We start from the raw sequence: 15,883 nt of genomic DNA on the forward strand, positions 1-15,883 counted from the left end.
TGGCTTTACACAGTCTCCTAAAGCATTAACTATATCTCCTGCAAATTTCAACACCATTCCCTCTCGGCCTGTAAACCAAATCACTGATACAGACAGTGAACAGAAATGGCTCCCAGAACTGAACCCTGGACACCACTACCCACTTCCAACCACTCGGAGAAAAACTGCCCTCACTCAGCTTTCTCCCTTCGAACCAAATATTACAATCCAGTTTGCTATCATCCCCCTAAATTCTATATCGCCTTAATCCTCTCCAGTATGCTCCCATGTGCTGTCTTGCCAAAGGCTTTCCTAAAGTCCACGTACACCACATCCACTGCATTTCCCACCTACCAAGTGAATTCTACGAGCTTTATCAAGCATCACTGCCCCTGTTGAAAATCCTGCCGGCTACTTCCAACCCATTGCTCGTTATCTGCTAACATCGTGATGTCATCCTTAAGGAGGCGAACACATTCCCTGCCACAGATGTTAACCTAACTGGCCTGTAATTATGAAGGGTTATCGAGCTGAAACATTAACTCTGTTTCTCTCTCCACACTGCCTGACCTGCTGAGTAATTCCAGCGTTTTCGATTTTTATTTGAGATTCCGGCACCTGCAGTATTTTGCTTTTGTGGCCTGTAATTACCTGCGTTAGCTCTATCGCCCTTACTGGACATGGGCAGTATACTGACCACTCTCTGCTGGCACACATTCACAATCAATAGAGCCCGGAAATCCAGTTTGGAATTCTAATTGTTTTTTTTTTTAATATTAAAAGGCTAACATTAAAGGGTTTAAAAATAGATTTGGTTGCTTTAATGACAGTGAATGCATTGAACATAAACACAAGTATTAGGGGCAGGAGTCAGCCCTACGGCCCCTCGAGCCCGCTCCACCATTCAATAAGATCATGGATGATCATCGACCTCAACTTCACTTTCCCGTTCGATCCCCATATCCCTTAATTCTCCTGGACTCCAAAAATCTATTGATCTCAGTCTTGAATATATTCAGAGACCCAGCATCCACAGCCCTCTGGGGCAGAGAATTTCAAAGATTCACAACCCTCAGAGAAGAAATTCCTCCTCACCTCAGTCTTAAAGGGCCGACCCCTTATCCTGAAACTGTGCTCCCTGGTTCTAAACTCTCCAACCCGGGGAAAACAACCTCTTGGCATCTACCCGGTCAATTCTCCTCAGAATCTTTATGTTTCAGTGAGATCAGCTCTCATGCTTCTAAACTCCAGAGAGTATCGGCCCATTCTACACAATCTCATCGAAGGAATCAGTCTAGTGAACCTCCGTTGCACCACCTCTATGGCAAGTATATACTTCCTCAGATAAGGAGACCAAAACTGCGCACAGTACTCCAGGTGTGGTCTCACCAACGGCCTGTACAATTGTAGCAAAACTTTACTATTGAAGTTCAAAATAAATATATTTAAAAATACATGTACAATAATGACCCCCATTATCACTGGTAAGAGAACAGAGTACAAACCCATTTTCTAACTCCACTCACTGGACCCTGCCCTGTCAGCGCGATCATATTTTTATTTGATCCAGGCTGCGTCTTTGACCAAACTTTCAGTTCCAATCAATCACCTTGTGTATAAGGTGCTGAGAAATGTCCATTATCACTGTGTACCAGATTACAGAAAGTTAGAAACAAGCTGATTCAATAAACTTTTATAAAAGCAAAAAGCTTCACTTTCTCTTACCTGCTGGCAATACAACTCTGACAGAAGGCTGGCTGCTTCAAATTTGATATCTTCAAACTGCGGAATCTAATGCACTCAGGTTAAGGAGACACCACTTGCAATCAGTTGGAATATATAGTTGTTCCAATCCCTCTCTATCCCAAAAAGGTAGCATCTTTAGCTCAGAGGGCAAATAACGAATGCAGTTAACAGTACAAGGTTCTCCAGGATGCATCCCTTTAACCTGCCTGCTGAACAATTTCCAAGCAAGGGCACAAGAGGCATTTGAATTAGGCAGAAGTAACTGTTGGGAGCAACTGCATAAGAAATGTCAAAAGCAGCCTAGGTTAACAACTACTGCGGAGAAGGAATTCACTTCACTTGCACTTGCCAGGCTCAATTCTTCATTCTCTTCCCTCACTTATAATGTATAAATATATAAATTATTATTGTTGTTATTCCTCCAGTGATTGCTGCTTAAAACAAACAGATTTCAGAAGCAAGACAAAAAAAGGCTGCATTACACCCGAGCAGGAGTTGTGCATTCAGACCCACAGGATGGGGGTTCAGACCCACAGTTCCCACAGGATAGGGGTTCAGGCCCACAGTTCCCACAGGATGGGGGTTCAGGCCCACAGTTCCCACAGGATGGGGGTTCAGGCCCACAGTTCCCACAGGATGGGGGTTCAGGCCCACAGGATGGGGGTTCAGGCCCACAGGATGGGGGTTCAGGCCCACAGTTCCCATTGGTTGAGTTTTTCTTGGGGTGGGGCGTGGTTGTCGGGTTCGGGAAGGTTACAGAGAACGGGAGGGATGAAGCCATGAAGGAATTTAAACACATGGGCAAGCGATTGAAATTGAAGGTGTTGGGGAACTGTGAGCCAACGTAGTTCGGCGTGGATGGGATGATGGACGAGAAGGATCTGGTGCAGGTTAGGATACAGAGAGTAGAGTTTTGGATGAGCTGAAGTTTATGGAGGGTGGAGGATGGGAGGCGGGACAGGAGAGGATTAAAATAGTTGATCCCGGAGGCAACAGAGGTATGGATGAAAATTTCAACAGCAGACAGAGATGAGTGATGTTAGAGAGGTAAATGCAAGCGCTCTTTATGCCGGCGAGAATGTGGGCTCAAAAACTCAGAGTCGAGTAGGACGCAGAGTTTGCAAACCGGCTGTTTCAGTCTGAATCAGTGATCAGGGATGGGCGAAGACAACGTCTGTTTTAGCTGGAGGAAATATCGGCTCATCGAACACTGAATGCCGGACAAGCAGTGCCGACGGACAACACAGGCAGTGCAGCAGTCAAGAAAGGTGGCGGAGAGGTAGAGACGAGTTTTGTTGGTGTACACGTGCAAGGAAGTGGACTCCATGCCGGCGATGATATCACTAAGGGGCAGCGTACGGATGAGGTAGAGGAAGCGGCCAAAGATAAATCCTTGGGGGAGGACTCCAGAGGCAATGGTGCAGAAACAGGAAGAAAAGACATTTCTGTGGATGATCTGGCTACGGTTAGACACAGAGCAAGAGATCGGAAGTTGCTCCCAAGCACGTAGACTATGAAGCAGCACTAGTACAGACCTGAGTGCAAGTAACGTACTTACTCTCTGGGGCGGGGGGATGGGCGGGGGGGGGGCGGGGGGATGGGCGGGGGGATGGGCGGGGGGATGGGCGGGGGGGGGGCGGGGGGATGGGCGGGGGGATGGGCGGGGGGATGGGCGGGGTGGGGGCGGTGAAGCATGATGATATTTAGAAGAGGATACAAAAAAAAACAGAAACTAGCTTACAAACTGAAAGTAAGAAATTAAAACAATTATGAGTGTTAGCAAGTACAGGTATTAGTATTTACTTTTAAAAGAAATGAATACTAGAGTAAATAATGTAAGATTTGTTCATGGTCATTTTTTGGGCTGCTCTGTGGACATTGGCTCAGGCGCTTTATTTAGCCGTTTACAGTGTCATTTCCAGTCCACACAGTTAGAGTAAATCTACTTAAGTGGTCTCATTGCCTCCAGAACTTCTTTTGCAGATCCGGAGCAGCAAATGGACGTGACGCAAAACGACTTGCCCTAGGTATAATCACTTCAAGATTAGCAGAAAATAACCTGCAGTTGATTAGCAAGAAATAACAGCAGCAACACAATGAAAGAATGTTCCTCTTCACACAAGCCACTGCAATTGGCTAGTAGCTGCTCACATGCACATTTTCCGGAGAGAAAGAAAGGATACTTGTTGGGATATTAACCACTGGAAGAGAGGGAAAAAACAATTAGTCACATTGGTTTTGCTGAGTTCAGTTAAATTCATTTTCCAACAAAAGACAGAGCTTAACATCAAACCCACTCCACAACTGATTCTATTCAGCAACAGCACTTTATACCCATGACTGAAACTTTGCTTTAGGATCATAGGAACTAGAGGTGGTCATTTGGCCCCTCGAGCCAGTTCCGCCATTCAATGAGATGATGGCTGACCTGCGGCCTAACTCCATAAACCCGTCTTTGGCCCATATCCCTTAATACCTTTGATTAACAATAATCTATCAATCTCCAACTTAAAATCAACAATTGACCTCAGTTGTTGTTTGTGGGAGAACATTCCAAACCTCTACCACCCTGCGTGTGTAGAAGTGTTTCCTAATTTCACTCCTGAAAGGTCTGGCTCTAATTTTTAAGACTATGCCCCCTAGTCCTAGAATCCCCAACCAGCAGAAATAGTTTCTCTCGATCTACCCCATCAGTTCCCCTCAATATCTTAAAAACTTTGATCAAATCACCCTGCAACCTTCCAAATTCCAGGGAATACAACCCTAATTTGTAACTGAACCCCTGGAGTCCAGGGTGCTGATACGGGTACTCCGATATGTCAGCTCCAGCACACCACCATTTGACCAATACATCTTTAAACGTTAAAAGGAATAACTACAGTTTAATCAGTTTCTAAATTAACCTTAACCTTCTAAATTCCGGGAAATACAACCCTAGTATGTGTAATCTCTCCTCGTAATTTAACCCTTGGTGTCCAGGTATCATCCTCACCAACATCTTCATTCATTTGAAACCCAAATTGGTTTGCTGCTGCCTAATCATTACTTCCTGATGGATCTCATCTTTTCAACCTGAGTTTTTGAGTTCTGCCACTTACACTTCAGACTCTTTTCAGTCTTGGGGGTTTTCTACATAAACTTGGTGGTTGCCCTGCACTTAAAACTTCACCTAGGTTTTTGAAGAACAACACATGCCGGGACAGCCATCACTGATGTTCCCTCTAATTTTCGTTCCCTGAGCAGGGCCTTTAAATTTGCTGCGCGTCACATATGCACGGTAACTCTTCCAGTGACAGTGGCTTGTGAATGGCCTGCATGGGACCTCGTGATCGACGCGTGGCTACGCACCTTAGGGGGAAAACACTGATCATGAGCACGGTTTCAACTTGATTCATATGCTAGAGATTCTGGGCACCACACTTCAGGAAAGGTGCAAAGGCCTTGGAGGAGGTTTACCAGAATGTTACCAGGGATGAGGGACTTCAGTTACGAGCAGAGGTTGGAAAACGTAGGACCGTTCTCGTTGGAACAGAGATGGTTAAGAGGTGACCCAATAGAGGTTTTTAAGACGATGAAGGGTTTGATAGAGTAGATGGAGAAATACTATTCCCTGTGGGGAGTGGGTCAATAACCAGAGGTCAGCGATTCAAAATCATTGAAAATAATTGAGGACCCAGCACCGATCCCTGCGGCACCCCGCCAGTCACTGTTTGCCAACCGGAAAATGACCCATTTATCCTGACTCTCTGTTCCTATGATTCTATGAGAACTGAGCAACTTCGTGTTCAATACGATGAAAAGTCATTTGAAGTCACAAAACACATCCTGAGCCAGAGAGAGAGATGGAGAACCACGAGAGAATGTGCTCAATTAAGAGTTTACATTCTACAGATAAAGTACAGTTTTAACCTTACTGAAGATCTGCCACAACGCACGAATATTAGCAAAGCAACAGGTCACAGCAGGTAAACAATTTGAGTCCACTTGCCTGGATGAGTGCAGCTCCAACAACACTCTAGAAGCTCGACACCATCCAGGACAAAGCAGCCCGTTTGATTGGCCCCCCCATCCACCACCTTAAACATTCACTCCCTCCACCACCGGCGCACCGTGGCTGCAGTGTGTACCGTCTACAAGATGCACTGCAGCAACTCGCCAAGGCTTCTTCGGCAGCATCTCCCAAACCCACGACCTCTACCACCTAGAAGGACAAGGGCAGCAGGTGCATGGGAACACCACCACCTCCACGTTCCCCTCCCAGTCACACACCATCCTGACTTGGAAATATATCGGCCGTTCCTCCATCGTCGCTGGGTCACAATCCTGGAACTCCCTCCCCAACAGCACTGTGGGAGCACCTTCACCACACGGACTGCAGCGGTTCAAGGCAGCGGCTCACCACCACCTTCTCAAGGGGCAATTAGGAATGGGCAATAAATGCCGGCCTTGCCAGCGACGCCCACATCCTGTGAGTGAATTTTAAAACGTAAACCTGCACCAAACAATTTCACTCTGTCCATGGGCCTTTCAGAATCCTTGGTTAGAACTTCTAACGGCAAATCAGAAGATTACAGCCACTGTTACTGAACAAACAACAACTTGCATTTATATAGCACCTTTAACATAGTAAAATGTCCCAAGGTGCTTCACAGGAGTGTTATCAAACAAAATTTGATGCTGAACCACACAAGGAGATATTATGTCAGGGCACCAAAAGATTGGTCGAAGAGGTCGGTTTTAAGGAGCGACTTAAGGAGAAAAGAGAGGTAGAGAGGTTTAGCGAGGGAGTTCCAGAATTTAGAGCCTAGGCATCAGAAGGCACAGCTGCCAACGGTGGGGAGATGAAAATAGTTGATGTGCAATTGGAGGCCAGAATTGGAGGATCTCGGTGGGTTGTAGGACTAGAGGAGGTTACAGAGATGGGGAGGGACGAGGCCATGGAGCAAACACCAAGTACTGTAGGAAAAAAAAAGAACATTTCAGCTGTAATTAATGGCAGTAACAAGCTCACAGCTGTGCATTCATCCAGGATTAAAACCCTTGAAAACTATTCCCAATGCGTTGAAATCTGGGAAACATATCTTCTCAAGCAAAAATAAAAACAGGAATTACCGAAAATAGTAGCAGGTCCTTAAAGCTCTAAAGAAATAAAAGGTGGGACAACGTCATGCCAAACCTGAAGGAACTAATATGTAGTTCCAGCCTTTTCTGTTTTTGTTTTAGATTTTTCTAATTAGTTAGATCAAGGCCAAAGCAGCTCACTCACCCAGTCACTCTGTGGTACACTGCAAGAAGCCTCTCTCTGCAACTGCACCATTTCAGCACATGTAGCCAAACCAGCAGCAATTTCACACAGTAAGATCACAGGAACAGTACTGAGAGGAACGATAAACTAAGTGGTTTGGGCTGAAGGAGGAATCTAGACCAAGTGTCAACAAATGCCATTTCCTTCTTTGTCGCTGGGTCAAAATTTTGGAATTTGCTACCCAACACCGTTCGTTGTGGGAACACCATCAGCACACGGACCGCTACCTTCTCGGAACAACTAGCGAGGGGCGTTCCAAATAGGGCCTTTCCAGCATCACCCACACCCGGAGAGCAAATTAACTGAAACAAAATACTGCTCTAGGAACAAAGGTCAAATCTGCAAACCAGTTTACATTTTGCCTGGAAGTTTGTCTCTCTAAAAATCCTGAGACCGGTTGATCAGAGTAATTCTAAAAGCTAAGGGGTTGGCAACATGAGATAGCTATCTGTCAAAGAAGCAGTTAGGACCCCACAGGACACTGCACCTGCTACAGCGATTGCAGCTTTAGCCTGAAAATACTTGAAAACTCTAAATCATTTGGTACCCATCAGACAGCATTCCTATACCCAAGATAAAACTGAAACAAAAGTTTTAAAAGTATATTTAACTCCCCAGTGTCTGGATTCTGTCTAGATGATATTCTGCCATGTAGAATATGGACTCAACATTAATGATAAATTGCGGTGTGCCGCCGCATAACCCATTATTTCCCACTTCTGAAAGTGTCGAAGCACTTCAACTTAGCAGCATCATCGCAATGTGCATCAAGAGCTACCCAAATCAGTATATTTTGCATGAAACAAACTTTATATCCCCTAACACAAACCACAAGCTACAAACCGAAACCCTGCAGAAAGTCATAGACCAATAAACAGAAACTAACTTAAAATTACTACACTTTGACAACACGGGAAAGCGACTCTGATCAGCAGACTGAAAACAAACTATTTCAAATAAATAGAAGCTCGCCATCAAAACACAAGGAGATTAAATTACAAACTCCGGTCCGATAGCTCAACGAATAAATGTACTGTGGAGTCTAACACTGAGCTGCACAGACCAGGCTCAGTCCCTGATCTGTGCTGACATACACAATCTCAGCCAAGACACCAGTGAAGTACAATTGGTCTCACTCACTGCCCCCAGATTAAAAGGGAAAATAGATCAGTCAGGGCTACCACCTCAGATCACTTCCTGGTGGAAGCGTCCATAGACTTCAAGCGAGCCCAGTTACAATTTATGATCCACTCCCCTATTCTCACCCCGCCCTTGTCAAATAGCCCAGCAACATTCAGTGCCCCAGCTCTCACACACATCAACAACTTGTATTTATATAGCATCTTTAACATGATAAAACGCTCCAAGGCGCTTCACAGGAGCGTTATAATGCAAACTGACATCAAGCCACAGGAGGAGAAATTAGGGCAGATGACCAAAAGTTTGGTCAAAGAGGCAGGTTTTAAGGAGCGTCTTAAAGGAGGAGCGAGAGGCAGAGAGCTTTAGGGAGTGAGTTCCAGAGCTTAGGGCCCAGGCTGCTGAAGGCACAGCTGCCGATGGTGGAGCGATTATAATCAGGGGTGCATAAGATTGGATGTCTGACAATTTAGAGATAGTGGAGGGGTCGAGAGAAGTGGTGGTGAGGTAGGTGTCGTCAGCGTATATGTGGAAACTGACGCTGTGCTTTCGAATGAAGTCACTGAGGGGCAGCGTGTAGATGACAATGTCGACTTGGTACTGGAATGCTGCTGCAACATCCCCACCGACACCTGGGAGTCCCTGGCCAGAGACCGCCCTAAGTGGAGGAAGAGCATCCGGGAGGGCGCTGAGCACCTCGAGTCTCGTCGCCGAGAGCATGCAGAAAACAAGCGCAGGCAGCGGAAGGAGTGTGCGGCAAACCAGTCCCACCCTCTCTCTGTCCCACTTGTGACAGAGACTGTAATTCCTGTATTGGGCTGTTCAGTCACCTGAGAACTCACTTTTAGAGTGGAAGCAAGTCTTCTTCGATTTCGAGGGACTGCCTATGATGATGATGATGATATGGGTCGCTGCGCTCAGTTAAAGGAAAACGATAAGAGAAAAGAAAAAAATGAACATGTGCTCTGCTGTGTCAAAACTTACAACAAATCCTAAGCAGCCAGCAGATCAGAGCAGAGCACTGGAGCTTCAGTACACTGCATACGCCAGCCCAATTTTATTTCACATTCCTGCTGACCCACGCTAACCAGGTCAATGAGGAGGAACTTAGTACAACTGGAACAAATACAGGAACGCTAGTCAGGGTGTGCATCCCCAGTGTCACATCAAGCACCCAGATACAAGCAGCCGACAACACAGGAAGAATCTTTTGAAATCCAAAAACCACAAAGGTATGGAGCAATTAGGCCTGGGGAACACAGAACATCTACGAAACTAGACAACACACTGCAGCATGATGGCTCCAAACCTCATCGTTGGTTGGAACAACACAGATTATTGATAGATGTTTGAGATAAAATTGTGCATAATCATTAACAACCAACCTCAAATTTTCTGACACATACCTCGACAGCTTTATAAAAGATGCTCGGAAAAGTAACTCAATCATACACTAGACAGGGGATAAATGTCACGGAAAGATATCAAACCAGGAGAACTCAGCCACCCGGAGAACTGAAGCAATGAATCAGCGATTCTATAAAGACGGACTTGCATTTATATAGCGCCTTTCACGACCACCGGAAGTCTCAAAGCGCTTTATAGCCAATGAATGCAACAGTGACTACATTGTACAATGTGGAAAATGTGGCAGACAATTTGCGCACAGCAAGCTCCCACAAACAGCAATATGATAATGACCAGATCATCTGTTTTTTTAGTGATGTTGACTGAGGGATAAATATTGGCCCCAGGACATCAGGTATAATTCCCCTGCTCCTCTTCAAAATAGCACCATGGGATCTTCTACGTCACCTGAGAGAGCAGACAGGGCCTCAGTTTTAACATCTCATCCGAAAGACAGCACCTCCAACAGTGCAGCACTCCCTCAGCACTGCACTGGGAGCGTCAGCCTAGATTTGTGCTCAAGTCCCTGGAGTTGGACTTGAACCCACAACCTTCTGACTCAGAGGCGAGTGTGCTGCCCACTGAGCCACCACTGACACTGTGATTCGAGGTGTCGCTTCACAGAACAGCAGATGCTAGAGCGGAGACACAATCAATTAAAAGATCAAAGAACAGTTCTAACAGTCGTTAGGAAAGCAAAATAAAATCGGGGTACAATCGGAGAAGCTCCAGCCCTCTGTGCACACAAGCCTCACAGCAAGCTACAGGCCCCAGCTGTGGTCAGTATGGAGGAGAGCGGTATTCCCCACATGCAGGGCTGCTCACATACTTGGTCACCAAATGTTGCGGAGCGGGGGACTGGATCTGCCAGACTAACCAGCTAGTGATAGTGGATGGTACTGTGAGGATGCAAGAAAGCAAGAGGAGAAAGAAAATATATACCTCACACTTTTACCATGGGGCAGCGTTCTTTTCAATCTTCCTTAAAATAACACCTCTCCCTAACTACCACAATCACATCGAGAAACTGGCTCTCTCAGATATCCCTGGCCAAATAACAAGTATTTGTTTACTTCCTGGCCCGCACTCTCATTGCCCATCTGTACTATGCCTCAATTCTTCCACCTGGGCTTTTATTCCTCTCGCTGTACTCTACAAGTGTCCGCTGGGCTTAGTGGTGCCAGACATCAGAAAACAGTGCCAAGATGTTTGCACATAATGCAGGCTGACACATCACAATGCAGTACTGAGGGAGTGCTACATTGTCAGAGATGCCTTCCTTCAAATTAGACATTAAACCGGCGCCCTGTTTGACCAGTGGACCAATGATGCCATGGCACTATTTGAAGAGGAGTATAGAGTTATCCTGCTGTCCTGGCTAACATTTACCCCTTCCTCAAACACACCACCAAGAGCAGATTAATTGGTCACTCACTTCACGGTTTATGGGATCTTGCCATTCGTGGAAATGGTTGTTGCTTTTACCTACATAACAATTTAGTGTGTGAAGCGCTTTGGAATGTTTGCGATAAGCCAGTAAGAATTCTTTCTTTCTGTTTCAATGTATTACATTCTATAATCTTGACCAACTCTTTATAAATATATAGAGGCATAGTGTAGAAAAGCCAGGAAGTTATGCTAAACTTATATAAAACACTAGTTCAGCCCAGCTGGAACATTGCAACCATTTCTGGGCATCACACTTCAGGAAGGAAGTGAAGGCTTTGGAGAGGGTACAGAAAAGATTTACTAGAATGCTTCCAGGGATGAGGGATTATAATTATGTGGCTAGACTAGAGAAGCTGGGTTTCATAGAATCATAGAAATTTACAGCATGAAAGGAGGCTGAGGAGATTTGATAGAGGTGGGTAAAATTATGAAGGGTTTAGAAAGAGAAACTGTTTGCAATGGTTGAAGAGTCAATAACAAAGTGCACAGATTTACGGTGATTGGTAAAAACAAGAGGCAACGTGAGGAAAACTTTTTTACAGATGAGTGGTTTAGGATTTGGAACCCGTTGCCTGATAGGGTGGTGGATGCAGATTCAATAGTAGCCTTCAAATGAGAATTGGATAAATACCTGGAGAAAGAATTGCCGGGATATGGGGAAGAGCGGGGAGTGGGACTAACGGGATTGTTCTTCGAAAGAGCCGGCTCAGACTCGATGGGCCGAATGGCCTCCTCCTGTGCTGTACTGTTCTATGATTCAACAACGTGACAGTTCCAATCCAGTTCCTGCAAAACAAGCCACCTCGCCTATAATCCCAACACCCCCCAAACAAAAATCACCCTCTCACCACTAATTCAATTCTTACTTCTCTCTTTATCCAGCCCTATCTCAGGTACCACACAGCTGTCTGGATGGGCAGGTGGTTGCTCTTCAGGAGAGATATATTCTCAGATCCCTTCTCCATGGTTTAAAACTCTACCACCCAAAAGGAAATAGATTCTGGACGTCATAATAAATTGCTCTTCCGCAACTCAGTTGGCACTAAATCCTTTGCGCGTATTTTAAAAGTTTTCCGCTTATTTGATTACAAGTCCAAGCATCTATACTGTTTAAATCAGCGCAGGGCTCAAATTAAAACACTTTAGTGGAAAAGCTTGGTTCAAAATGTATGTAAAATAATTAGAATTTATTATGCGTAGATGCATGGGGCATTAACCCATTCTCTTGTCTCCGAGCGCTGGTGAAAATTACATCATGAATGGTCCTGACTGTTCTCGATATTCTCTATTCCCAACTGTTCAGGCATTAAATCACAGGTTAAAATTACAATGATCTATCCCATGGGAATTTATATCACTTTGCTGTCAACTAGCACAAATTAAGTCAGGCAGAATAAGAGAATACAACACAGTATCTCTGGGTGCCAGCAGAACAAGGATGGGCATTTCGACTCTTATTCCACAATGATCCGATCTTACATATTTCCCAGGAGCTTAGAAAGAACTCTCCATGACACAGCTGACTTAACCTGCCCGCAGGGAAGCTCCGAGGTGCTGCACTGCCAATGAACGAAATCTCACACAGGTACGGTTTAGGTGGGACAGATGATTCCTTTGCTCTGAATGAGGTGTTAAATTGAGGTGCTGTCCAGCATTTAAGATCCTGGAGCGCTATTCGAAGAACAGGGTTCTGCGTCCTATCCAACATTCCTCCCACAATCACACCAAAAGGCAGATTAACCAGACATTGATCCCAGCAAGAGTCATTAAACCAAGGTCCCGTCCGGTGTCCTGGGACCAATATTTATCGCTCAACCAACATCACCAAAACAGATTATCCAATCATTATCAAATTGCTGTTTGTGGGAGCTTGCTGTGCACAAACTGGCTGCCGCGTTTCCCACATTACAACAATGACTACACTTCTAAAGTACCTCAATAGCAGTAATGCACTTTGGGACACCCTGTGGTTGTGAAAGAGGCTATATAAATGCAAATCTTTCTTTTCCAAGAGATAGCCACACTGCGTAAATGTTCAAAGTGAGATTTATATGTTCAAAAACACATGGACACACACAGATGTAAACACATGGAGCTGTGCTTAACATAAAAAAGCATCAAAGTAGATCAGATTTTTAAAACTAAGTTTCACCCCTATTGACCATGACTTGACGGGCCTCATCAGCAGAATTAAGACTTACTTTGACCGACATCATCTCATTTCAAATCTACACAACATCAAACAGACTTGTTGCTACAATATAAAGAGGATTGACTGTTGGAAATAAGCCTCAGCGTCTGGAAGGGTAAATGAAGGTTTCAGGGACGACAGATCTCCAACTGAACTGAATGTTGATGTACTGTCTCTTTCCAGGTGACAACACTGTCTATTTTCCTTTCAGATTGCCCAGCACTTTCAGTTTTCCTTTTGATCTCTTTTGGTACAACAATTATCCCCGTGTCCTGGTCACCATTGTCCACTCCATCAACACTGCGAAATACAAGTTAACCGATCATCGTCTCCTTGCAGTTTGCGTGATCTTGCTGTTGTTGCCTACATAACAGTGACTGCATTCGACAAGTAATTCATTGGCTGTGAAGCACAGTGAAGCACAAGGCACACTGCAAGTGCAATATTTCTTCTTTGTTTGCACTGTTACATCGGTTAAAACAGAAAATATTGGAAAGGCAGACGACGACATTTCAGGTGTGCAGGATTACAAACCAAAACACCTTTCCCTTTGCAGACGCAGCCAAACCTGCTGCCTTCCCAGCAATTGCAGTTTCTCCACCTAATTTAGGCTGACAGTCCCAGTGCACTGCCAAGGGAGCCCTGCACTGTTGGAGGTGCCGTCTTTCAGATGAGACATTAAATCGAGACCCCCATCTGCCCGCTCAGGTGTACGTAAAAGATCCTAGGACATCATTTCAAAAAAGAGCAGGGAGAGTTCTCCCTGGTGTCCCGGCCAATATTTAACTCTGAATCAACATCACTAAAAACAGATTATCCGGTCATTGTCACATTGCTGTTTGTGGGAGCTTGCTGTGCGCAGTTTTGGCTGCCGCGTTTCCTACATTAAAACAGACTGCACTCCAAAAGTACTTTGGGGCATCCAGTGGTCATGAAAGGTGCTATAAAAATCCAAGTCTTTCTTCAATGCTTATCCTGAGACTGTGCCCCCTAGTTCTTGACTCTCCAACCAGGGGAGAACAACCTCTCAGCATCTACCCTGTCAATACCCCTCAGAATTTTATACATTTCAAAAAGATCACCTCTTATTCTTCTAAATTCCAATGAGTACAGGCCCTTTCTTCATAAGACAATCCCTTCATCCCAGGAAGCAACTTAGTGAACCTTCTCATCCCTCGTCCTTGTACTATCAGCTAATGGGTTGTTGTCCCACCAGAGCCCTGTACAATTGTAATAAGACTTTCTTGCGGTCATAATAAATATATTTTGGAACATTACATGTAGAGTGATCAGGCCCACTAGCAGCATTGAGTAGTCGTCGCCCCTAACCCTCCCCTTCATCTCAGGAATTAACCGAGTGAACCTTCTCCTCCCCAGTCCTTGTACCTCTGCTAATGGGTTGTGGTCCCACCAGAACCCTGTATAATTGTAATAAGACTTTGTTGCTGACATGATATCTACATATATATTTTGGAACATTACATGTAAACTGATCACCCCCACTCGCAGCAGTGGGGCTGATCACATCCCTAGTCCTTGTACCATCAGCTGATGGGCTGTGGTCCCAGCAGAGCCCTGTACGATTGTATTGTGACTGTACGAATGTATGAAGACCGCCTTGCCGTCCTATTTTGGAACATAACATGCCGAATGCCCAGCCCCACTAGCAGCAGTGAGGCCTAGCCTCCCCCCAAGCCCTGCTCACCGCCTTCTCGAGGTGCGAGCGGGCCTGCTCGGTGTTCTTGGTGTGGTGGTACAGGACGCTGCCGAGCTGCAGCTGGGTGCGGGCCTCGACGCGCTGAGACGGCTTGAACTGGAAGACGGCCTGCAGGCAGTGCACGCACAGCTTGATCTTGGGCGGGCTGGCCGTGCGGAAGCTCTCGGCGAAGCCCAGCAGCGCCAGGTACCAGGCGTCCGTGTACTGCGGCGGCTGGGGCGGGGGAGGCTGCGGCTGGGGCTGGGGGGTCGGCGGCGGGGCCTGGGCCTGGGGCTGCGGCGGCGGCTGCTGCTGTTGTTGCTGAGGGCCGCTAGCGCCAACCGCCGCCATCTTACCCGCATCCGCGCCAAACATCGCGAGAGCTCGGGTCCCGGGCAGGGGCGGGGCTGGGGGGGTAGTGACGTCACCGGCCGCCTGCTCCACCCCGCCCCCGGACCAGGGAGCAACTGACAGCTTGCATTCACTGGGGCACTGGGGTTACTGCATCCACTGGGGCACTGGGGTTAGTGCATTCACTGGGGCACTGGGATAAGTGCGTTTACTGGGACACTGGGGTTACTGCATCCACTGGGGCACGGGTTAGTGCATCCACTGGGGCACTGGGATTACTGCATCCACTGGGGCACTGGGGTTACTGCATCCACTGGGGCACTGGGGTTACTGCATCCACTGAGACACTGGGGTTAGTGCATTCACTGGGACACTGGGGTTACTGCATGCACTGGGGTTACTGCATCCACTGGGGCACTGGGATAAGTGCGTTTACTGGGACACTGGGGTTACTGCATCCACTGGGGCACTCGGGTTAGTGCATTCACTGGGACACTGGGGTTACTGCATCCACTAGGGCACTCGGGTTAGTGCATTTACTGGGACACTGGGGTTACTGCATCCACTGGGGCACTCGGGTTAGTGCATTCACTGGGACACTGGGGTTACTGCATCCACTGGG

The 15,883-nt window shown here is 46.3% G+C and overlaps 1 protein-coding gene across 2 annotated transcripts in view; it reads right to left on the bottom strand.

Moving 5' to 3' along the window:
- Positions 1–15,285, bottom strand: part of mau2 (MAU2 sister chromatid cohesion factor) — a 60,481-nt gene extending 45,196 nt beyond the window's left edge. Inside the window, exons 1-3 of one of the 2 annotated variants that reach the window (XM_070860755.1) lie at positions 14,920–15,285; positions 3,909–3,926; positions 1,705–1,770 (exon numbers count right to left, since the gene is read on the bottom strand). In XM_070860755.1, coding sequence (XP_070716856.1) covers positions 1,705–1,770; positions 3,909–3,926; positions 14,920–15,285 — 450 coding nt within the window. The remainder of the gene's footprint in view (positions 1–1,704; positions 1,771–3,908; positions 3,927–14,919) is intronic. The other variant, XM_070860756.1, reaches the window with a different exon arrangement.
- Positions 15,286–15,883: the final 598 nt, after the last annotated feature.

This window comes from Pristiophorus japonicus, chromosome 18 (assembly GCF_044704955.1).
Source record: "Pristiophorus japonicus isolate sPriJap1 chromosome 18, sPriJap1.hap1, whole genome shotgun sequence".
Classification (NCBI taxonomy): Eukaryota; Metazoa; Chordata; class Chondrichthyes; family Pristiophoridae; genus Pristiophorus; species Pristiophorus japonicus.